This window comes from Varroa destructor, unplaced genomic scaffold, assembly GCF_002443255.2.
Source record: "Varroa destructor unplaced genomic scaffold, Vdes_3.0 BEIS01000004.1, whole genome shotgun sequence".
Classification (NCBI taxonomy): domain Eukaryota; kingdom Metazoa; phylum Arthropoda; class Arachnida; order Mesostigmata; family Varroidae; genus Varroa; species Varroa destructor.
In genome coordinates, this window is record NW_019211457.1 from 807748 (window position 1) to 831143 (window position 23396).

General features: G+C 37.9%; 2 protein-coding genes and 1 long non-coding RNA gene across 17 annotated transcripts; 1 reads left to right on the plus strand and 2 right to left on the minus strand.

Annotated features, from left to right (window-relative positions):
• Window positions 1–426: 426 nt before the first annotated feature.
• On the minus strand, window positions 427–8604 carry LOC111248832 (pancreatic triacylglycerol lipase-like). 4 transcript variants are annotated; one of them, XM_022801830.2, is made up of 8 exons: window positions 4820–4897; window positions 4439–4509; window positions 3955–4325; window positions 3286–3468; window positions 2539–2678; window positions 2177–2295; window positions 1590–1784; window positions 427–1185 (listed from the first exon to the last, which is right to left on the minus strand). In XM_022801830.2, the coding sequence occupies exons 3-8, from the start codon at window positions 4210–4212 to the stop codon at window positions 875–877; spliced, it is 1206 nt and encodes a 401-aa protein (XP_022657565.1). In that variant the 5' UTR covers window positions 4213–4325; window positions 4439–4509; window positions 4820–4897; the 3' UTR covers window positions 427–874. The 4 variants fall into 4 exon arrangements, with proteins under 4 accessions (XP_022657565.1, XP_086844214.1, XP_022657566.1 ...); XM_086988088.1 differs by having other exon boundaries at window positions 4439–4562; window positions 4820–4892; XM_022801831.2 differs by lacking the exons at window positions 4439–4509; window positions 4820–4897 and adding an exon at window positions 8465–8604.
• On the plus strand, window positions 7502–19728 carry LOC111248834 (uncharacterized). Of its 11 annotated transcripts, none has more exons than XR_015327120.1 (5): window positions 7502–8054; window positions 9085–9261; window positions 9648–9742; window positions 10400–14131; window positions 15343–15478. It is a non-coding gene; the product is annotated as an uncharacterized LOC111248834 (long non-coding RNA). The 11 variants fall into 11 exon arrangements; XR_015327121.1 differs by having other exon boundaries at window positions 9651–9742; XR_015327118.1 differs by having other exon boundaries at window positions 7507–8054; window positions 9651–14131.
• Window positions 14720–23158, minus strand: LOC111248833 (inactive hydroxysteroid dehydrogenase-like protein 1). Of its 2 annotated transcripts, none has more exons than XM_086988090.1 (6): window positions 22416–23158; window positions 17218–17386; window positions 16725–16847; window positions 16360–16457; window positions 15399–15860; window positions 14720–15260 (listed from the first exon to the last, which is right to left on the minus strand). In XM_086988090.1, the coding sequence occupies exons 1-6, from the start codon at window positions 22428–22430 to the stop codon at window positions 15165–15167; spliced, it is 963 nt and encodes a 320-aa protein (XP_086844216.1). In that variant the 5' UTR covers window positions 22431–23158; the 3' UTR covers window positions 14720–15164. The 2 variants fall into 2 exon arrangements, with proteins under 2 accessions (XP_086844216.1, XP_022657567.1); XM_022801832.2 differs by having other exon boundaries at window positions 22447–23157.
• Window positions 23159–23396: the final 238 nt, after the last annotated feature.

Sequence of the window (23396 nt, forward strand, 5' to 3'; positions counted from 1 at the left end):
ATCTACATTTATTTCACATGAAATGAAAATAATAATATACGTTGTTAAGGTTTACAGGTAGTAAACTACCTTTGTTGTTAAAAGCTATTTACCAACTATAAGTTGCTTTTACGCTGTGCTTTTACGGAACATGCTGCGTCGCCCCACTTTATTCGTGGTACAATATTTTTCCTTTTTCCTAACTTTCGATCATCATTACCACTCATTACAGTACAGCTCGAATAAACTTATCATAACCTGGAACTTTTTTCTGAACGTTTCAAAAAGTGTCGTCGTTCCGACTACTCTTATTTTACATTTACATTATTTACAGTAGTAATTTCAGCGAAGTTCTCCTTTTTTGAGGTAAAATAGCCCCCAATAAACTAACTACCTTTACCCCTTAACTATTTAATTACTACTTTTTACCTAAATAAATTGAATTAGTCATTTTCCTTAAATTTTATTTTTTAAACTTTAAAGTTCTCTGTTTTGTGTTCTTCTTTTAATTAGCGGTATTACTCATTATTGTCGCAAACCACAAAGATTTGTACCAAAAAGAAATATTTGTAGACGTGATAGTTTTGCCTGCATGCAATACCACTAAGCTTATTGATTAAATGTCTGTTTTAAATAAAAAAAAAAAAAGTTAAACGATTATCTAATCGTATCCTACGACGAAAATAATTGATGGCATAAAAACATGACGAAATGTTCAAAAATGAGAGAAGAAATTTAAACAAATGGAGCTACGTAGTTTGTTAAGTAGCATTTCGGTAATGAACGAATCATATGAATTTGCGAGGATTTCCCTTTTAAAAGCATTGACGTTTAACAGGCAACAGCTATTTTAATGACTCCTATTAAGTGCTTCCTTCCTAATATGCGACGGAGATTAGCCGCGCCCTTGTTCGTTCGATCGTCGATTGCATCTAATCTTTAAGTTATCCATATTGGTAGTGAAGTAAATGATACTCGAGCTTCTTTGGACATCTGCATGCTGGTTCTCGTTCAGAAGATTGTCAGCTTGTCTGTTAATAAATGTACACACTCCGTTAATTCTTCCCTGATTACATGTCCCCCGTTGAGCTTGCGTTGGCGTTTCGCACAACTCTCCACTGAAATCACACTGGTCATTACAGTGAGCCACCATATCAGTGTAATAAATATATGCTCGCCTATGTGAACAGAAAAAGGTGTTGTTTCCTGAAATAGTGAAAGAAAAAATTTAATTTGTATTATCTCTGATTCGATCCAGAAGATGCCGTAAGAACCGAATTGCTTAAATTCTACACTTTAGAAACACGACTATCAAAAATAATTTTACAGGCATATTTTTTCTCGTCTAAATATAATAGCAAGTATCACAGATATGATGATTATTTATCCGTTTCAAAATTAAGCTCATAAATATCATGTTTTTCAAGCCTATCACGGCAAGCAGACTTTAGCAGCTACATAAGTCACGTGTGATTTAGAAACAAACAATAAAGTAAAATTTAACCTACGATATCCGACATGATTTTTACTACCGGAATTATTGTAATAAAATGCGCTGTATTATTATAAAATAAAGGCGAGAAAAAGTTAATGGAGGTTCTTCCTTCTACCTCTACATGCCGGTTGAAGTATTACACCACCATTAGGATAAAGGTCGACATCTCCGAAAGCTTCAAAAACTCCAACAGCTCCGGCGGCCGTCGCGAGAACTGATGGACGTGCCGAAGTATGCAACGCTAAGAGGAAGTGCGTGTCCTGCCGATTTGGATGGGTTCTTGGAAAGAGGACAACGGCTGGATCCAATGCTAAACATAAACAAAACGAACTGTTATTATATAGCCACGGCGTTGGTTGAATTATAATAGATTCAGGATTAAAAAAAAATCTCTAGCCTGCATTGAAAATGCGAAATGGAGCGCGTGTCACTTTAGAAGAGGACCAAAGAAATTAGACGACAATAATAACCACAGACTAAAAATGAGGATCCGCGGTATATACACGTATGTACGGTTTAAGGGTGTTCTATTGAACTGAATAGGCCGATAGTACTTACTCGAGGTTTGATTCAACTAATTCAGCATGCTCGGCAGAGAGACTCACCAGTTCGACGACGATAGCATTCCAGTTAACGATGTCAAAACAGTCACGATGTGATAAATATGTACAATCAGATACTGTAGAAATGCGTTATATCTACCTGTGACTTTTTCGGGTATTATTCCGTGCACTTTGTGTATCCAAGATGCAAGTTTGCCTACAACCTGTGCACCCAATGAATGACCGACCAAGTGCAGTGACCTTTCATTTAAACTACAACTGAAAAATCATAGTGGCAGAATCTATTTAAGTTATGTGCATCCAATTGCGTACTGGCAAAGTAGCCTCAGATTGATGAAGATATACTTGTAATAATTACTATTATTATTAATATTATGTAATAATAAGCTTAGTACGCGGAAGGGTCGCAGAAAAATTAGGCAGTAATCAAAAACCTGAAATGTTTTCCTCCACAATTATAACAAAATGGTTGTTTTGACCGATTACTACAAAAATTGACACCTTTTTAATAGACGAGCGAAGAATTCGGCAGACACTCTACCCATCATTGCCACGTTACTAGCGGCCTGGACATAATTGAATAGCTGGCTCCTTGTATCTCCTCGTGCAGCAAAGCGCCAGTCAACCGCGACAACGGTTACCTGAAATCCATAGTTTTGTTATACGTTGATGCGTTACAACCGTTCATTAAAAGGCCTTCACGACAACATGAACTAAAAGGCGTTTCAAGCTTCATGTTTGGTATTGCCACCAAACACTGCTTCAGGGCACAAATAAATGAACTGGCTTATTTAGATTAGGTGCCCGTATATATATATATATATATATATGATACCTGTAAAGTCGTAAGAAAAATTGTATTCTGTAGGGCAGAACTTAAGTAACGACACACATCGTTGTCTTCTCGAAGGTCAAATACCCGGCGATGTGCGTCGGATAATAATGTTTTACACGTCCCCTGCTTTTAGTTACTGCCATTATTGTTAGTATTATTCTATCACAAAATAAATATGTTCACGCACTAAGATCTTTAAACACCTTTTATATATACTGTACCTTATGTTATCGCTTTCGGTGCAAATTGAGACGGACACGAAAAAACACAGAACTTGCTAATGTCGTGTAACTAACAAAAAATTGTTAAAGAAAAATTACAGCTCGCTTCTCGGGATCGCATCCGTGAAAATCCGCCGGATAGCCAAAAGTCAATATGGAATTCTCTCTCTCTCTCTTTCTCTCTCGGGGTACCTGATTGGGCAGCGACCGGCGGAGGAAGCTACGGCGCAGTGACGAAATCCATGGTTCATCGCTTGTTTCCGTATAACCATGGATGATGGCTATGATCGTCTCGTTTTCCCTGCATCGGGGCATCTCATCAAGTTCAAACGAATGATTCCATGGCAAAATGTAGCTGGCATTCATCTGGTTTGCCTATAATCAACCATTCGCGGAATATATGTACTGCTTATGGCTGCGATGGACACAATACAATTTATCCCAGTTGAACGATTTACTAAATTACGCCGAATACATGGTATGCCTTTTTGAGTTAGCGCCTTCATGCTGAGCCGAAGCTGAGAGTAAGAATATGAGCGTTTCCTATTGATTTTTACTTTGAAGCGCTCTCACTTGTGTCAGTATTTATACAGAATGACCCACATTGTTGTCTGTTCCACTTTTGGGAGGTTAACAGAGCTGTAATATAACGTCACATGCGAAGTTTGCAATGTTTTTGATTTCGATTTGATACTAAGATGTTCATTCATGTCGTATTACAGAGTAAAGACAAATAGAAACAGGACAGAGGTGTTATTATTGCAAGTTAACGAATTAAGCAAAGCCTGTCTACAGCAGCGGATTACAAGCTTTGATTAGAACAAAAGTTATCATTATTATTAATAATTAGCTCCGACTTGCCTCGTTGAAAAATAGATACTTGGCATCAATCTTCGGGGGGTCCCAAGGCGAGACAGTTAACTTGCCTCGTGGACATCCAACAAAAATGGTATCGTTCCCGCCCTCTGTATAGTATACTGGTTGCGAGCAAGAAGAGTTCTCTTCCCGAAGATCCCCGGAACTTCTTGAAGCAGCTCCTACAGAAGCAAGCACTATCGGGAGAAGACAAAGCTGTGCGTAGTAGATCATGTTTATTAATAAAAAAGAAAGCCGTTTCATCCGAGGAAAACAACGTCTTTCCAACTAACGACTTTGGTGGTCAACTTTCTTCTGACAGTTTTGTCAATTGATGCGTCGAATCGTGACAGCAGATGACGACCTTGTTTGAAGCCCTGAAATAAAATAATTGCGGAGTTGTTTGATTATTTGAAATATAGAGACATTTGAATCTACTGTGTCCGCAGACACTTTATCTGGCGAACGACAAACAATTGTTAACACTTACCGCGTCACGGGCGCAGTTCACTATAGCTCTTCAAGGACACCTTAACGTTACGTGTTGGAATGCGCGGGGTCCTTTTAGAGAAGTGAAATAGTTCCTGTGATTGTCGTTGTTGCCCGTTTAACCGCTTATATTATGTATATAGAAGCAGGCCAAACACGAAAGACATATCTATGATGGTCAGTTGAGACCTGCAGTGAGAAACTAGCAGCCCTAACAAACGATACACAACCACTCATACAATCGATGACTTCGTACCTCTCAAATATTTATTTGCGCTAGCGCTCATATCTATCCAAATCTAACAAAGCGGCAACTTCCAAAAAAATTGCGTATAAAAAAATTTCCTGCCGGTTTCTCGGTAGGGCCTTAGTACAAACTTACTTTCACACAACGATCTACTGCTAAAAACTGGTTTCAGGATACATCCTATTCCCTTTGAAGGATCCTTAGCGGAATGAGACCGATTAGTTCAACAGGACGTTTTATAGAGCGCTCAACTATGAGTTTTAATCCATTTGGTTATTCTAGGCACGTACGGTACCTCTACTGACCAGTCATGATAACAGACAGGGCCCTTAGACTTGACCTGTCGTAAAGATAGCTTATTTCGACCTTGACAGATGCTAATGTATTGAAGGTTAGTCTGAAATATGTGCGCACATAAAATGAAAAGCTTGTGTTCGTGCTTAAATGACTAAGATGCATCTTGTTTACCTGGAATCCTCTAATCTGTGTTATAGTATAGTTATAGAATCGATAGATCTTAGATGAGTAATAACAAAGATGGGGACAAGCGACAGTTTCTATTATAGGTATCGCCGCATAATTAGCAAATAAATCGTAATCAATTTCCCTCACCGATATCCTACATTGCTTTCAGCGTGCTCTTGTGGGTGGCCCGCATTGAGAAACCCAATGGAAAGTACCTGTAGACATTACGTGTTAGCGTTTTCTTAAAGCTGTCGGTTTAATAAATTTAGTTTTATTATATATTACTATGAATTATGTGGACGAAGAAATGTATAGATTATGTTAAGCTGTTACGAGCAAATCCGGCGGATTCCTATACTGAATAGCATAGAACTTTATTTACACATTTTGTCCAGTTTTGTCTTCGGCAGATTTTGGAAAAGCTATTCCTGCTTCCTGTCTTCAACTAGACTAGATCGTTGAAATCACATCGTATAAATATATATATATATATATATATATATATATATAACAGCCAATTAGGTCACTTTCGTATGGATATAATAACTATTGGGTTCTTACAAGTCAATCTGGCAGATCTTAGAGTTGGATAATCTTAAACTAGTCGAGCTAGAATGATGATTTCGAATATGTGTTAGAAGTGTTCTCTCTTACTATTGTCACAGCTGTCCTGTTTCGGTAGCTTCTGGTCAACCATACAGGTTGCATTCGTGTTCGCATCTCTCTGTCTACGGCTGGTCTAATAGTAATAAGTAGCCAAAACCCAGATTTAATCCGATTAAAGTAGCCTCTACCATGTATATAAGGTTGCCTGGCCTGGCTTTTCTGACTAGTATTGACATCTGCGTCTACTCTAGAATGGGCGAATTTGATTATGCTAAGAACAGCACTAGGTACGTTCTCAAAAAAAAATTGCTTTGTATGTATGTGAACGTTTTGGTATTATTTGGTTCCAGTGAGTTAAAAGTCCGTAAGAAGATGAGGTTTTGCTAGTAGTGTATTATCAAAAATATCCTTTCCTGACCATGTAATGGTTCCCTCTGTTGAACGAGTGATTTCATAGTAAGACCACATTTCTCTTGCTTCTGACAAACAATGCCCTGATTATGATATGTTGATATATATGCCCATATAACAGTAACCCCTGAGATTTTCATTAGCATTAGCAGGAAGTATAGAGGGTAACAAGTGCCAATAGCGTGGCTGCGATAAAAAAAAATGCTAAAAATGCTATAAAAAAAAATATTTAGTATGCAGTTTCAGCAAAACGGTCTATTATCACGTTAAACGGCAAATTTCAAGTCTTTCGTACCTGGCAAAAAAGAAATTAGTCGTTCGCTTCAACAAGAAACGTGGCTACGGTGGTTCAAGCTCAAGCCAATTTGTGTTTTTGGGAGATCTGATCTTCTTTGTTCACGCTGTCACTAACTAGATTGTTTTTTGCAAGCATTGTCGAAGGGCTACTCGAAAGCCACATGGATACCGTAATCGTAGTCGTGCCTTTAATTATATAATAGATATGTGATAATATTCAGCATATTAGAAAACATTACTTCTTTAATTAATAACAAAATGTAGGCCAGATAAAAACCAAAAATTATTATTATCATTTTCAATTCGTTACTATATAAATGTTATCACAATCATTGTTCAACCACGTGGAACCATAACAGACATTTGAATACCATCCAAAGAAGTAAGAAAAATTCAGCATTTTTGTCCTGTGAAATAAATATCGTTAACGTATCCTGTATGGCCATTTTAGCTCTGATGGATTCCCTATCATATTTAGCCTATATTTTAGTGCCTCAGGTTGACTTTGAGGTTGGCTACCAATGGCAGACAGTCGTCGTGTGGGACCGGTATAGGCCGGCAAATCTCTTGCCAAATCTATTCGCTCAAACCTCACACGCACAGACATTATCAAAAGCGGTAATGAACTTAGTTGTTACCCGTTAAGCTTAGTTGTTTTGCCATGCCGTTCGAATTTGAGAAGTGCTACCCCCTCGAATGCAGATATACGACAGGTATTCCTTCTGTTCGAAACGCAAGATCGAAGTCTGTGAAAAGTCTCTTGACTATGGCGTGCGTGGTGCTTCTAGGTAGACTCGCTCAGCCATAGGGAGCTCGTCAATGTAAACGCACTTTCATTTCGGCAAAGGAGGCAAATTGTTATTAGCAATGACTCGGTGTTACAACGTTTGCTCAAAGGCATTGGTCATAACTAAGCACAGACCGAGTACGCACTTAGTCTTCTCTTTAATCGTTCACTTAGAGTGTAAGCAAGAAGAGACATGGTTAATGCAAGAAACTCTCTCCTACTCTATACTTATTGACTGCTTTTATTGGGGCCCCCTACCTTGGCAGATCGTTCAAGTAATACTCTTGAGAGCTACTGAGATAAATATCTCAACGCACCTTCGCCCTTGAATACCTATTTTCGTGCTATGCGTATAACAGAGACGACCTGAGGCTTTCCATGCCTAGCAACAGCGCGTCCTTTTAAGTATCTCCGGATATTCCAAACATTATTGACTGCCCGTATCAACTGCTCACAAGTAACGTTTGCAGTCGTTACCCATTCATCGAAGTAGAAGTCACGCACCATGTTTTCGTATATGATTCAAAGCAACAGTGAAGATTTTGTTAAACTATACAACTGGTTAGCCCGAATCGCGTTGTTTTCCAAAGCCAGATGCTAATATTACCCTAAAAATGATGAGTTGTCGCAATTGAGCGATCTGAAGAGTAACCTTTGGACATGTCTCATTTATAAATCTGAGAGATGTAAAGAGTAAAGTGCAAATTAGTGTGAGATGGAGAGGCAAGGAATTTGTGGGCGCTTATAGTAAATATAAGCTTGATATTGGAACTTTGAACACATTCGGAAGCTCGTACGTACTCTGTAAGTGCAAGGCGTATCGGACTTCAAAGTTTCGAGATACTTGAAACCCCATATGCTTTACCCCACTCGTAATTGACCCGTCGAATAGTTCTTAAAGACGACTGTATCACCGAAGGGAGGATGAGAATAATGTTCAAGACGTAGGCTCAATTAGTCTGATTAATATAGTCGGTCGAGGTAGTCGAGGAAGTGTTTCGAAATGGCTTCATTTATTCGCATTACGATATTGTACATTATTGTAACAAAATACGTTTTGTGAAATTTTGATATCACTCGGAGATTATTAGCAGGTTTCGAAAATCGATTTGCAAGCTTGGAGGTACTAGGTCTAGTGTGTGGTTCGGGAAAACTTTTTCAGCTTATTATAGCTATTCTAAATAATGGAAATTGAAATATATTTCACATCTTACCTCTGGTACTACTTTTAAGCATTGCTTCAGACAAGTCCCAGAAATAAAGGCCAGCTAAAATAGACATGCATTTCTTTCTTCAAGCCGCGCTGCTACAATACTTAGGTCGCAAACTTTACCATGTCAGAACACTGCTTCCTTCTATCAGACGAATGCAAGACCTGCAAATCGAAAATGAATTTGCTTTCAACGGTATGCACATTTAAAAATTAATAAAAAAAAAAATTCGTGATCGTATTAACGTACGCAAACTCACAAGATAATATACACACTTTCATAGATTTCAAAATCATAGAAGTTTGGCTCTTCAAGCGTTTCTGCCGCTTATAGGGGTTAGTTACCTCTATGAAATCTAGAAATTCAGGTATAAATCAATTGTATCTAGACTTATACCACACGTACAAAAGTAACGTACATAATTCTTGTTCCTAGTGGTAAATCAATATTTTTTTCCATTCAGGTAAGAATGCATCTAATAGATTCTTCGTTGACGAATATTATGGTTCGAGAGTTAGAACAACGGTAGCACGGATCCTATCTAATTTTGCTATATACAACAATATAATCCCGAACAACCCGTAGTATTCCTATTAATCCAGAAATAACTCACGCTCACACAGATGCAGCTTAACAAACGGGCGTGATTTTGACGGCAAACGCTCACTGGAGTAGTTCCTATGCAAACTGCACCGCTCACTGTGGATGCCCCAGCATTGAAAGGGTTTTCTTTGCGATTAGGGAGCAAGCGATGTCTAGACAGGTCACCGGCCTCGATTGATGACAAAAGTGATTTGGAGGTGCGTTTCTGATAACTATTTGTAGGTATTTAATGTTTAATAGAAGCAGGGAAAAAGGAAAGGAGCCTTAAAAGCGCTAGCCAAGGGAAACTTTGCAAAGCAATTTAATTTGTACATAAACTGTTGAAGTTTAACAGGGTCATGTATGTTGAAAGATAGCATTGAGCTGGGGTACCATAGGATAGGTACAAGAGGATGAATTAGAAAGAGCTCATAGACGGGAATAGTACCTAAGAAAAGAATACCTAACATTCTATGAGTAAAAAACATTTTCTTCCGATGATTGCACCATGCCAGCTTACAGGACAGCCCAACAGTCAAAAGGCGGTTAAAACCTAACTATCTATTTATCGCAAGCCTCTTATTTTGTTTTCATGCATGTGCAGCAGATCGGTACAGAAGAAAGTCGGCGGTTAAACCTGCAGGTAGCGGCTTTTCACAGATCGCTCCAGACCAGATATAAGCATTGGCAATGGCGGTGGTAAGAAACATGGTGTTTCCGCTTACGCAACTAGAATGTATTTCAAATTTCCTACGCTTAACCTACACTAATTGCCACAAGGTTCTATGGCTTGAGCGGCGAGGCTAAAAATGCCCCTGGAAAAAATAACAACGCTGCTAATGCAACAGCAGCAATAGCCCTCATAGCAACATCAGAACAATCTGCTTTTGTTAGGATCTTGAATTTAAATGACTTCTTTTCGTTAGGTCATTCAGGTCGTCGGATTTTTGGTTTGTTTTTAGAGAGTAGGCAGTTCTTCTTTGTGACAGTGTAATTCTTTCTGTTTATTAGAGCTAAACAGAATGGGCATTGCCACCGAACCGATTCACACGTTCTATAAACTTTTCACTGATAAGTTGGAAATAGACAGGGTGGTAGAATTAGGAAATAACGCGAAGTGAAGCTCAATTGCTATTAGACAGATTATTACAGATAGATTAGATTATTACAGAACAGTCGAATAATCAAGATTAATTAGCCTTGAAACCCTGCGCAGGCAAAATAAGCAATGGGAAAATAAATTTATTATCGAAGATAAATTATTTGAAGAGAGAAATTGGCACTTATGGGAACAGACTCGATGATTTGAACACCGATTAAATCCACAAAAAACGCGGTATAATATGGCGGATGTAGCTTTTAGGGAAACGAGATAATGCACGGAACCGAGATCTTTTAGACTGAAGATAGCGAAGGAAGTGGCATAATGAAGATTCTGTTCGACCCATTTTAGCTTTGGTATGTACTGCATAAGGGAAATATTAAAGAAATTATTTTCAGTAATACAGGTTGGCGGATCTTGCCAGGATTTGTTAGTCAAATGTTCTTGACAATAAGTAACTGGTACATAACATCTATCCAGTACATAGCGAACTGTGTATACGTTTGGTGTCGAACCTAAACTTTTACTTGCCTTTAGTAGGCAAATGCGTTACCAGCTTTCTTTCGCAAGGATTATATAACATGACCTGTTCATCTACAATAATCAAATATTTATAACTAACATCATTAACAGTGATATTGTCATCATGCGATGATCTGTTGTTTTTTTTAAATGACATTGGAGTTTGAAGAAGACATATTGCCCAAAAATTAACATTTTTGGTACACTGTGCAGGCCAAATCCTTAAGCATCGCAGAGCACGACATGGGATGGCCATCAATGAGATGAAGGCGTTATCGATAAAATACCATTAACAAACATATGAGTTATTATTCCAGAAGCATATAAAAAATAAGTGAAAGCGTGTAGCTAATCAGTATGTGTCACTAGTAATTTATTGCATTACAAAAAAACAATTTACTGGTATAAAAACAATCCGTTTAGCTATTTTTTGAATATCAGAAAAACCCACGTTATAAAATGTATATAAAAATACCGAGGATAAAGCGGAATGACCATCTCTGGTATAACCGACGATTAACTCATTAGTTTCTTTGGATAGCTGTCAAAATATTGTTGTTGTCTTTATTTAATCAAAATAATTAGCAGAACTGCTACGAGGTTTGGTACTTCTTTGTGGCTTAGAAACACGGAGTACACAAGATAGCTTCTCCACTTTATGCGTTACCTGCCATTTTCATACCCACTGTCAAAGCAGCGTATATATTTAAATATATATATCCACATAGATATGACAATTCACCAAAGCGTTGTAACGACGAGACTAGCTTGTGTCGTATAATATCTATACACCGGTGAAGCAAAATTAGTTCAACCTTAAGAAGGTGTTTCCTTGAAGGAATCCTTCTGATGTCCCAGAATGACGTGATATCTCCCACGGGCCCGGCTGACCCGCTCAGGAATCCGACTGATGTTATTGATATGGCATGCATTAACATGCTTAGGCTACGTGGAGAAATCCGAAAGCGTAAACGCAACTTGCAGCAAAAAATTAGAATGACCAATAATCGGCTCCGCAGACTATTGAAATTATTAGACATAGACAAGGTCATTGCTATACAACCGTACTATGCGAAGAAAAAAGAAGCTCAGGAAGTAAGAACCCAAATTGGTCCCGCGAAGATAGCCTTAGATGAGGCCGATCTTGAGTGTCGTAAATTAAGTACTATCATTAGTGAAGCAGAGGTCGATGCTGTGTTGAACAGCGCAATCCCCGGCTCGCCTAAAGCACTGAGCGGAGAAATAACTAAAAATGCTTGGAAAGCGATGCACAAAGCCTACCAGAACAAGGTCAATCGGAAGGCTGAGTTAAATAGGCTAATTAACAAATATCAGAGGTTAGTACTCGAACAAAGTGCGCTCCTGGAACCTCACCGGAAAACGCTCATGCATGTGAATTACTACGAATTTTTCAAGTTATCGGAAACTCTCGTAAATGAGGTGGAGCGCAGGACATTTATGATTACAGAGTTACACCGGCAATACGATGTAGAGCGAATGCACCTTAAGGAAGCGTTCGCCATTGCACAAAGCAAGCCTTAGAAGATATTTAATAAATGTATTCGTTATCGGGGTGCTGTCATTAAAAAACGGTCGCTGACAGTGTAAACATCCTACTGACATCTTGATCTGAGTGATCTTTGGGTTAATAGTATTGGGATATATTCGACCTATTTTAAAGATGAACATTAGGAACACGAATTGGTATGGACATCAGACTGAGCGCGGAAGGCGAAGTTACCTGGACATCGTCGTTTGACACGTGTGAGTAATTTCGTGTGATCTCGTCCAAGCCCGGTATTTCTTTTAGAGAAATAAAACATCTATTTTTTTGAAAACGCTATGTCGATAGTGTTGGAGTTAATATCTTTTAACAAATTTTACACAGTTCTTGGCTGCGAAGATCACTTTACCACACGGAGGTAATAAGCAAATATATAGCAATATTCCCAATGCACCGGACCTGGAATTTTCTCAAAGGGAAAGCCAATACTACACAGCTGTTTGGAGAACAATGCTAATGACATTTGCCTTTTTTTTATGAAGTACTTACTTCGGGTCTACGGACATGGTGTACGAAAAAAATCCTTTTTTTTTTTTTACAAGTTGACTATACGCTAATGTGCGGTGACGATTTAATTGGTAATACTTGACGTGTTCATAAAGCACCCGTTCGATCAGTTTCACGTCTCTCCTAGACACAGAGCGAAGCGGTCTGTTTCGTCCGGTACACGAAAAACGATCCCGTTTTGTTCTAACAAAAAATATGGGTTTCCATGTTTATCGTTCTCATGTTCAAACGTTATCAATGTCTTAGCGGTCTAATAAGTCATTCAGATCTCTGCAACGGCAGTAATGTACCATCTTTGAACTATGCTTTTGAAATTTACCAGAAATTATTCATATGGTTATAGCCGTTCTTTACTGAATAAAAAAAGACACTATATTGAAATATACTATTTTGAAATGGATATTTTCATTATTTCTTTCAAAATTTAACTATGCAATTATAGGTCGAATTTTAACACATTCCATGCTAACGAGTAACCACGACTTGGTTGAAAATCCATATTAAGGAAATGCATTTCCGCCTTTTCAGAAAAGAACTACAATAAGCAAGTCTATACGGAATTGTAGATTTTCCCGATATACTGTTGTTATATAATTAAATCTTTCAGTCGTTGACTGACTCTTGACCTAGAGTGCTTCGTATCTTTTAGCTTTGGAATATGTTGTACTTCATTACAACCTAAGAAACTGTGGAGTGCGCGTACTCTTCCTCGCAACCCCTGCTTGACAAGATAATTCTTTTTCCACCTTAAGTAATCTGTTATTCTGTATAAGGACCTACTTGATTGGTCTGTCTACGTTGTATCGGCGTAAATAATCTGTTAAAAGAATATGAGTGTGGCACCTAGCCCTTCTAAGGCTAGATAACTGATATTGACATTTTCTTGGCATACGATGCGGTACGACGTAGCTGGTAGTCATCCAGTTAGGTTTCACTATCCCATTTGCCGTCTTTTGTATCGAGTGGACGAGCTAAAATCTGTCTTGCGTATTTACGAAAAAGTAGAGAGTCTTATCATGAGCGACGGTTATATACCAGCTGGACATGCGGGATTTCATCATACAATTACACAGCAACCTTTAACGTAAATCGTTTCAAAGAATGTAGTAACATAGTAGAAATATATACTATCTTCATCAAAGTCGCGGATAAGGAGAATCGTACAAGCTGTTTCTATCGAACAGAAAAAAAGATGTTGTCATCGGTGTCTCTCCCGGTCATTTCTTTCGTGGACCACGGGCTTGCTAGTTCCAAATTTCTTTGTAAATGCATCATAGCAGTCTGATTACACTGTTTGCCTGAAATAAGCAGGAACCTAGTAATTTCTAGGTCGACCGCGCGGCGTGGAGTGCCTCACAACCTTCGACTTTGAAGTCTTTTGAGATATCAACAGGTATCCATAAGATAGCAGGAACAAATTTTTTGTATAGCTAAGCCTATGAGACTTCCCTAGCGACCCTATCGAAATGGCTGGAAAGTTAATGGTACTTTTTTAGTTAAAGCACTAAATAAGCATACAACTGTACTTTCTCCAGCAATTTGTTTTACTCAAAACAGTAGGTGATTTAGTGTGTGGAGTTTGTCCTTCTTGTGTTTTTCAAACAAAGGCTCACCGATTACTTGAATTTATTGAGATCTATTACCTCATCCTATAATTTTGCCCGTCGCTCTAACTTAAAACGATTCCAGCGTTTGCTTAAATGAAGGCCTATCTTGTAGCATTCAACATTTTGCTAGTGAATGAGTCTGTTAAAGCGAGTTTAAAATTTGGTCAAATAAAATTCACTAACTAGCTAACTTCAATAACACCAAGCCTTTGACTCACGCGCTTTTTACAAATGCTAAAATTTTAATAGCATTCATTGTTGGGACTTAAGTCACTTTTACAGCACCCCAGATAATCTTAACAATGAATATGTGCTAAGCGTGTTTTCTCTTGCTTGCAATATTGCGTTCGTTTAATTGACTGAAGGACACAATATTTTACATGGTTTTAAATACGACACCGTTTATTCCGAAAACAAACATCTTTTCAGTATATCACCACTCTTTGCTTCATATGTCGCTCATGAATTTTTGGCGTGCTGATTGTGTTTGCAACGCGTTAAATTGGAATGAAAGTGATTTCCGCATCTATCACAAAATAAAATGGAGTATATGGAAATATAATGACAATCCAATGTCATCTATAAAAGATCGCTCCTAGATCATGAAAAGTGACAATCACCACATTCGTCGATATAAAGCGATGTTTTCGTATAGTATATTGAGCTGACGCCCAAGATGTCGTCTTTATTGATGTTGTAGAACTACATCTTGCCGTTTGTTGGGCCATTTTAGATGCATAGAGTAAATGGGAATCTTTCTAAGACTGGCAATTATGGACATCATAACAAATGAATAATAAGATTTTTTGTGGAAGTAAGTTAAAACTTTTTCTCCTTTGAAGAGTCGATGGCGCGAAACATCAGGTTTGAATTTATATTCCATACCCACTGCGGAGTGTGTTCCATAGCCCAATACTGGAACAAAAAAACACAAATATTTCAGTGATAAACTGAACGCATAATTGCATTCAAAATTCACAAGTAATTGTACGGACAGTTTTTCAGTCGATTAATAACAACGAGGAAACACAAACTTCAGAGCCGTATCATTACCTGCAATCCATGAGACCAGAAGCCGGTCGTTCTCTTCGAATAGGTGATCGTGTCAAGCGCCGAACTCACGAAACGTTTTGCATCAGGCACAATAAACGAGGGCTTTGATAGGAAGTTCGAGAAACGTACAAGGTTCGTCGAGACATAGGACGGAATAAGGGATTGGACAATGATACCTTGCGAGCGGTATTCAACGTCGAGCGCCATCGAGAACCAATCCACGAACACTTTTGATGCAGAGTACACAGCCATCAATGGCAGTGGGTAGAAGCCCGAAATTGATGAGAGATTAATAACGATGCCGCGTTTTCTCTGGAGCATCTGAGGTAAGACGATATAGGTTAACATCACAACAGCCATCATGTTGATATTCACCGATTCGATGAGTTTCTTCTCCGGCACGTTACAGAATCGCGACGGCTGATCGTACATGACGCCGGCGTTGTTCACTAGGATACCGATCTATGAGAATTAAAAAAAGATGGCAAAAGTAAATTAGTCATAGAATGCTGTTTACCTTTTCAATTGAAATTTAAAACGACTAGGTCTGGGTAACAGCGATCGCTTCTTTTTCACACAAAACCTTTATATAAACACTCATGAAGGACTTTATGCACAGTAATGCATATTCGTTTACATGCATTTGTTCAATAAATATGGAAACAGCTGTTTGTGAAAAAACATCAGCTATTCTCATTGCTTAAAATGTCGTTTGATAGTATTTAAGAGCGACTCATTTTATGAATGAAACGAGAGCATACAGAAGTAATCTCCAATCTTGCATAACGGGAAATTAGCAAACCTGTTCGCTCTTACCGATACCGCAATGACACATTGGCACAGGAAGCTTTTAGTTCATTTTGGCAATACTCAATGATGTCGACTCCTCGAACATGTGTACTGTTTACCAGAGAGTACGTAGTGGCAATTGAGTTGATTATAATTCTACTAGGTTACTAACCTCCTTGTTACCGAGCTGTTCTGCAATCGAGGCGTAGACCTCTCGACCTTGGGACAGGTCCACGACGATAATGTGGGTTTGTACTTGATAGTCACGTTCTGGAAAAGGTACACGAATATTAGGGATCTTTTTAGACGTATTATTTTTCTGCTTAATCTAGTTTAGGGAATACAAGCAATTATGAACAGGTAATGAAGTATCAGTTCAGTCTCCTTGACTTGGGTGAAAAATTGAATATATTATTATTATCGTAATAATACAGTACAAACCTTAGTTTAATCAAGAAACTGCAACTAAAGCTAAAGTACAAGCAATAACGATAAAGGAGCATCAGACTGTACACTAAATTTCAAGCTATACCTTACCGAGTTCACTGGCCGTGGCCTGAAGCTTGGCCTGGTTTCTGCTAAGCAGAATAATATTCAGGCCCCGAGAGGCGAGTTGGCGAGCGTATTCGCGACCTATGCCATCGGTGCATCCCGTCACCACTAAAACGGATCATTAACAAAGGGAAAAACCCAATTGCAATAAACTTTTTATTTATCGGATAGGCCACATTAACAATTAGTTTCGTGATAGAAAAAAAATCCTAAGTCAAGGTTTAGAGTTCTACATCCAGAGCTGCCGTCGAGAATTGCTTTATATGGCTAGCTATACCTAGCATGAAAGAAATGTCTTGGTCCGGTTTCGAAGCTGAACCACTTAACATAACAGACAAACACGTTGCTACTGCGCTCCTACAGACAAACCGCATATGTTGACAGACATACAATATAACACAACGTAAATCCACAAAGTAATAAAGCACAATTGCTACAACTGAGCTAGGTGAAACCGTCGATAGTGTTGGATACTCACGTGCCCACTGGCCGTATTTCTTCAGATCGGCTTTCCATAGCCGCGCTACTACGTGAACCTTAAGAGCCTCATACAAACGAGAAGTGACTGCGCATCCAAGTTTGCTACAGTAGATTAGGCCAATCAAAGCCAAGTAATTACGATAACGCGAGAATGTGATTCCCATTTCCTAAAAAACACGGCATAAATGCTTATTAAGATGTAATGGAAGAAATTCTTTAGATGCATGGGAAGTAAAGTTCTTGACAAAAATTTAAAACATACCTGGGCGAGTAAAGCTAATATCAGATTTCTCAGCTAAGTTTAAAAACGTGGATGATTTCAAATTTGTTGACAAGCGCTGTATTTAGTAAAACGATAGCGGTATGGTAATCACAAAACCCATATGTAGATTTGGCACTTGTCACAAAAGGTATTAATGACTAATAGTAATAATAGAGTTATTTACACATAAATTGTGTAGGATATGTCGTTGGAGTGACTGATGCTAATAGAATACTATTTTCGAAGCTTATAGAGACCTTCCGCATGTCGAAGAACGATGGATTTTATATCCTATTACAATCAATGAGTCTAGCCAACATGACAATGAACAATCCTACAAGATTGCCGCTTGAAGCTCCGTTTGCAGGATTTGCTTAAAGATTAATATATGGCTAGAAAATTTCATGAATTAGAGCAACGCTATACTGTCATGCATTCGTATAGCAGACGGCGAGTTCATACGATCCGAAGCGCTATATAATTACATTGTGTCCACCTCAAATAAAAGGCGTCTATCAAACACGTCGCCTACGGCCTCATATGCAGTCTGTTTCGAAATATAAAACGTACGTTTTAATAACTTTTTTTTTAATAACGTTTTAATAACGACTTCTAATACACTATAAGTAGATAGGCAAACAGAAAAACAAGAAAATAAAACTGCTTGCAAAATACATCGAAAAGCTGCACGTTAATTTTGTTTTAGTTCTTAGAGGAGAAGTTATTTAAAAAAAAACTACTTTGAATTGCCCTTACTAGTGTCTATCGTGAAGGTGCAAACTTAAAGGAAGTGACAAACGGTCAACCCTTAATAGAATACTGGTTGATTAGCTCGTAAATGCTTGACAGCTGTGGTTTCATAGTAATTAGTAGAAAAATAAAACCCTTTACTTTTGTTATAGATAAAGATGCGTGAAGGTCATTGATTATTTTCACAAGTTATTGATTATTTTATCGATTTTACTTCAATGTATATTTAGTGACATGTGTGCAATTTGACGCATATTCCATGTAGTCTGAGAGGTTGAGCTACTTTCCGTGTCTTTAAGTAAATAAATGTTTCAGCACTGCACTATTATAAGGATGAAGTTGAAGTAGCCTAATAATGATTAGCGCTTTAGATAATCTTCGCAATCGTCGTCGCAAAGTCGAGTAGTCAGTACTAACAATGTTTCTTTACTCTCTCTACTTGCAGTCATATATCATTAATCATCATCAAAAAAAGGAGTTGGTGAAGATCGGACCGACGAGGAAAGTATCGTACGGTTAGATGATACAAGGCGCATTGTTCTGGTTTCCGCCAACATTTAGCATACTGTTGGCGGACACTGCGCGATTATGTCGTCCATTCGAAAGTGTCATTAAAGCTGCGACGCATGTTGCATTTCAGCCAACAGCGAAAAGCGTTTCGCTACGAACTCGAACAGAGGCCGTGACAGCAGTTTGCAGAAAAACAGCTTTATAAATGTAGAAATTTGTGTAGAATCTTGTTAACTTGGGAAATTGATATGTTTTATTTATACAATGTAAAACTTAGTAAGATCTACAAATCCAACAATATAGGCTATGAGCTGCCTTCATTTAGACTAACAGCCGAATTAATGTTGTCGACCTGACGATACATATCGATCGTGTTATCCAGTTATCTCAAGTGATGCTTAGTAAAACTCGAAACATTTGTTAAAAAAGTACGTCAAGAAGGTGTTAGGTATTATTAGGTATAAATTGTTGGTTATAATAAACTACAATAAACACCAACACTAGCTTTTGGGATTTACCTCGCTAATTGGGACAAGATGTGCAAACATGTTTTGTAGGAAACTCAAGACACTATTAGATTCGTCTAGGTACTTCCATTTTTAAAATCTCGATACATTTTTTTCTTATCAAAGAAAGTTTGACGTTTATTCCATCCTATAGATCTAGTCAGCAAAGGATGCTGATGGATTTTTTTTAAAGACGGTAGTTTTTGCTATTGTGAAATACCCTGATATTCTTGCCGGTCTTTCGTCGCAGCGTACTTGTGGAACCTTTGCTACATCTGCATTCAGTAGTTATTCCCGGGTGAAATCAAAAAGCAGTAGCCATACCTATCAATAAGTCTACTTAGCTGATTTCATTAGTGGGAGACATTTTTTTGCAATTATTTTTAACCTGTCAGTCCCGCTCCACACTCGAATTGAAATACATATATGTGTGTATTACAATAATATATGTACAATAATAAATAATAGTATATAATAAGTATATGATTCAGTCAGTCCTATATAGGTGTGTTATAGGTATAATATTTTGCGATAAAAATAAGCGGTGAACTACATGTCATCAGTATGAGTTTCTTCACAGATTTTCGTGATTACTTCATTATAGTCGGAGCAAGCGAATAAGGTGAAAATGCGAAGTTTCCTCTAAATTTGCATCTGGCCTGGCTTGCACAGTTCTTCAATGACATCCATAAGCAACGTAACTCTTCACGATCGCGTATCTCGCTCATCCTTGCATTGTATGCGCCTCCTGCAACTTTTAGTACTCTCTATTACGGGACTCCCGGAACCGTACCACCAGTAGATTACCTTTAACTCTTATCAATTTGTATCCGTAATAGCGCAGAGGATAACGTGTTTCGAACTAAACTTGAAGACACATCCTAATCTGGGTCTAAACTCTACCGCGAATACATTCCATTTTGTGCATGAATGAGTTAGCCGTCTGCTGTAAAAACCTAACAGCTTAAACAACGTACGTAAAGCAACCGTTTCCAATTTACCGTGTTTCATCGCGTCGTTGTTTCTATATGTAACATGGCTTTCCTTTCTTGATTATCTTTACATTCGATTTAGCTATTTTTTGTTTCAGGTAGTGCTTTTACGGGTAACCCAGTATTATAAACTTAAAAAATATTCTTAGTCTACTTTGGTCTTTGGAGCACTAAAGTATTTTTGAATGTTTTTCTTTTTTTTGAACTTTTATTTTGAATTTCTAGACACAAATAGCACATTGACAAAAACACGGTACTTTTCGCTACTTAGGAAACTAGAAATGCTCCTTTTTTTTACCTCATTTCTCTACCCAAGTTTAAATAGCTTCAATGAGCGTACTATGGTCTAGTATAAAACTAGGATCAAAAATCCTTGTACAGCATTTCAACGAAATACGTGAGCCGTTACTTTGCCAAATATTCAGCAATAAAAGGCAAAGGTAACGCTTTCACAATAGCCTAGGGCATGTCTTCGAATGCCAATTATGAAGCCTTATTTTTTAATAAAGATAAGATGCGCAAACGGCATATTTTTAATGCGAGTTATATTAGAAATAAGCATACGACACCTCGAAGATAGACATTAAATGCCAATACACAGGAAGGCAAAGGACGTACTGCAACCGATTAGTGATGTTTAAAGGACCGGGTCTATGGATCCGGGGCACTGATTCGCTCATGGAAGACGTATAATTATCAATTTTTTCCATCCTTTTCAGTTACAATGTAACGACTTTTTGCACTTATCGCCAGCTTGCAAAACTGATATGCCCTCCTTAATAATTGATCATTCTGGTGTCCTTTAAAGGCAGTTAAACTTAATAACAGCTGCCGAGTTGAAACACTATTTTTTAGCGTTCACCCTTTATGAACGATATTATATAGTTAGTAACCGTTATCCTAAAATTTAGTCAAAATATTAAATAGAGCTATTGATATTATTTCCCAAACGTGGCTTAGTAGCTGGTTAACAAAAAGTTAGTTGTTGAAAAAAATAATTTAGGTTCAAGTGTATACGTAATTTGTCACTAAAGCGATGACCAATAAACAATAAAACACCACTAGGATTGCATTAAAACAGTGACTTCAACATGTCCAACTTGAATTCACATTGTTTAAATGTATATAAACATAAATTGTAGTCCTTTACGCCCGACTCACATAATCAATTGTATCAGTTCATTTCGCATCAAAATAAAAGGAAATTACTACATAAGTTCAGGTCGTGTGCATAATGATGGTAAATATTTTCAAAAAGCAGTGGTCCGTTTTGAAGCAAGACGCCAACTTTCAATTTATGTAAAATGTTAGCGAACAGAGTTCTAGAACTAGGCGTTTGTTTATCTTTATTAAACGTAAATCGCGCCTTTTGCCATAATGCACAACGAATAAATACAATGACACAACAATATACGACGTAGTTGCGCAAACAGCATCGCTTTGAAACGATCATTATGAACATTCAAAAATATTTTATTATTTACAAATTTGTAGGTACCTTAAAACAACAATTTTGAGTTAGTACCGCTACTATAATCATCTCGTTAGCGATTAGCAACTGAAGAATACTAATCTGCTTTCCATCTTCCACACTGAATATGTGAAGATTAGCTAGCAGTGAGGATAAATGTTTTGAATTGAGTGTTTGTCTTAGGTAAGCATTGCTCCCAAGTGTCGATTCCTTCGATTACCACGAAACGAACTGTGTGTCTGAGGCCGGTTTTAAACCTCACCGCCTGTTCCCTAAGTTTCATGGGAAAACAGGTTGTATCATGTTGTTAATAGCAAGTTACAACGAATCTATGTATTGAACAGTGAAAGTGACAGGATATATCCTGCATGTAGACCCTCTTTGGCCTACATTGCTCGAGTGAATATACAATCACAGAAACAAGTACAACTGTTACCTCATAGGTAAATCAAGCCAATACACTATATCACTTGTGCCCTTTGTACACTATATCTAGATACCGCCGCTTGCTTTTGCGATACTATAAACATCGCGCGTTTACACGACTTGAGTTCACAGGAATTTCATTATTCTTTGGAACATTTTTAGATTTATAGTCCAAAGATGTTGTGATTTCTTTTCAGTCGCGTTACTATTATTAGCTTCGAGGACAGAACACAAGTTCACTTAAATTCGAAACCTACAAGTTTGGTCGAGCAAACTCACTTGAATTAACTTCATTCTTCTTCTGTTTTACCTGAATGAGGAAAAAAGCTGAATCCACAGCAGCCATCTTCAGCCGGTTGTAAACAGGCGACTGTTGCGCTGACATTGCTCTTTCGGTGTTTGAAACACGCGCCACTTGCGCCGACGATGTTTACCTATCTCACTTGGCTTGACGTCTTGTTTTGGCCTCTTTGATTCGGACAGCCAAACGAGGAATTGAATGATATGCTGATCTCGTCCAGTTCTCCGCAAACTTCACGAGTCACTTTAACGTTCGTTAATTTTCACAAAAGCAATTCATTGGTTTTATAACGTTGCGTCGAACTTTTATAACTTCCACGCACAGACGAAAATGGATTTCCGGCTCACGAAGCAAAATGTAAAAATTACGTTTTTCATTCATGCAGGTTATATATCATAAGGAAGATATTTTTGCACGATCACATACTATAGAAATTCGTCAGTAAAATAACATGCGGCTTCGTAGTTTTTGTTTTATTGTTACTTTGTCCTCCAACATAGACGGTCAGTTAAAAACTACGATAGACACTTCATGTATAAATAGTAGAAATAGATTAGTAGCAAAAATGTAGCAAAATAAGCCACGTCATGAGGGGTTACTATCCTCTGTCGTCTCCGTTTTAATTCTACACACGGGCCGGGTCCAATACTGGCGAAGTGAATTGGCACAGTTCCGCTGTTCGTTAGGGAGGAGCTTGCAAAGTTCATTGACAAAGACCATGTTTGAAGAAGTAGAGAGGTTGCCAAAACGCCACAGGGACGCTTACCTTTCCCTTAAGAAAGGGAACGAATATATCTACAGCACGAGCGAAAAGAAGGGAGAACTAGTCACGAGTTGAGTGATTGACAACGCCATGGTAGATAGATCCCGTATGTTTCTTTGTTTAGGTAGAGAGGATAACTAAAAGACTAAATAAAGTGTAGATTTTTTTTCGATAAAAACCTGTTCGCATCAAAATT

What these genes read in the sequence shown, in the direction of transcription:
- LOC111248832 (XM_022801831.2), bottom strand. Translation starts at nt 4,212, where the DNA reads ATGAAACGGCTTTCTTTTTTATTAATAAACATGATCTACTACGCACAG. An exon ending in GCCGGTCGCTGCCCAATCAG is followed by an intron (nt 2,679 to 3,285) that starts GTACCCCGAGAG and finishes TATGGATTTCAG; the next exon opens with GTAACCGTTGTCGCGGTTGA. An exon ending in TTCGCTCGTCTATTAAAAAG is followed by an intron (nt 2,296 to 2,538) that starts GTGTCAATTTTT and finishes ATGATTTTTCAG; the next exon opens with TTGTAGTTTAAATGAAAGGT.
- LOC111248833 (XM_022801832.2), bottom strand. Translation starts at nt 22,521, where the DNA reads ATGTCAGCGCAACAGTCGCCTGTTTACAACCGGCTGAAGATGGCTGCT. An exon ending in CAGCTTTTTTCCTCATTCAG is followed by an intron (nt 17,387 to 22,446) that starts GTAAAACAGAAG and finishes CGTGTTTTTTAG; the next exon opens with GAAATGGGAATCACATTCTC. An exon ending in TCTGGTCTCATGGATTGCAG is followed by an intron (nt 15,261 to 15,398) that starts GTAATGATACGG and finishes TTTTTGTTCCAG; the next exon opens with TATTGGGCTATGGAACACAC.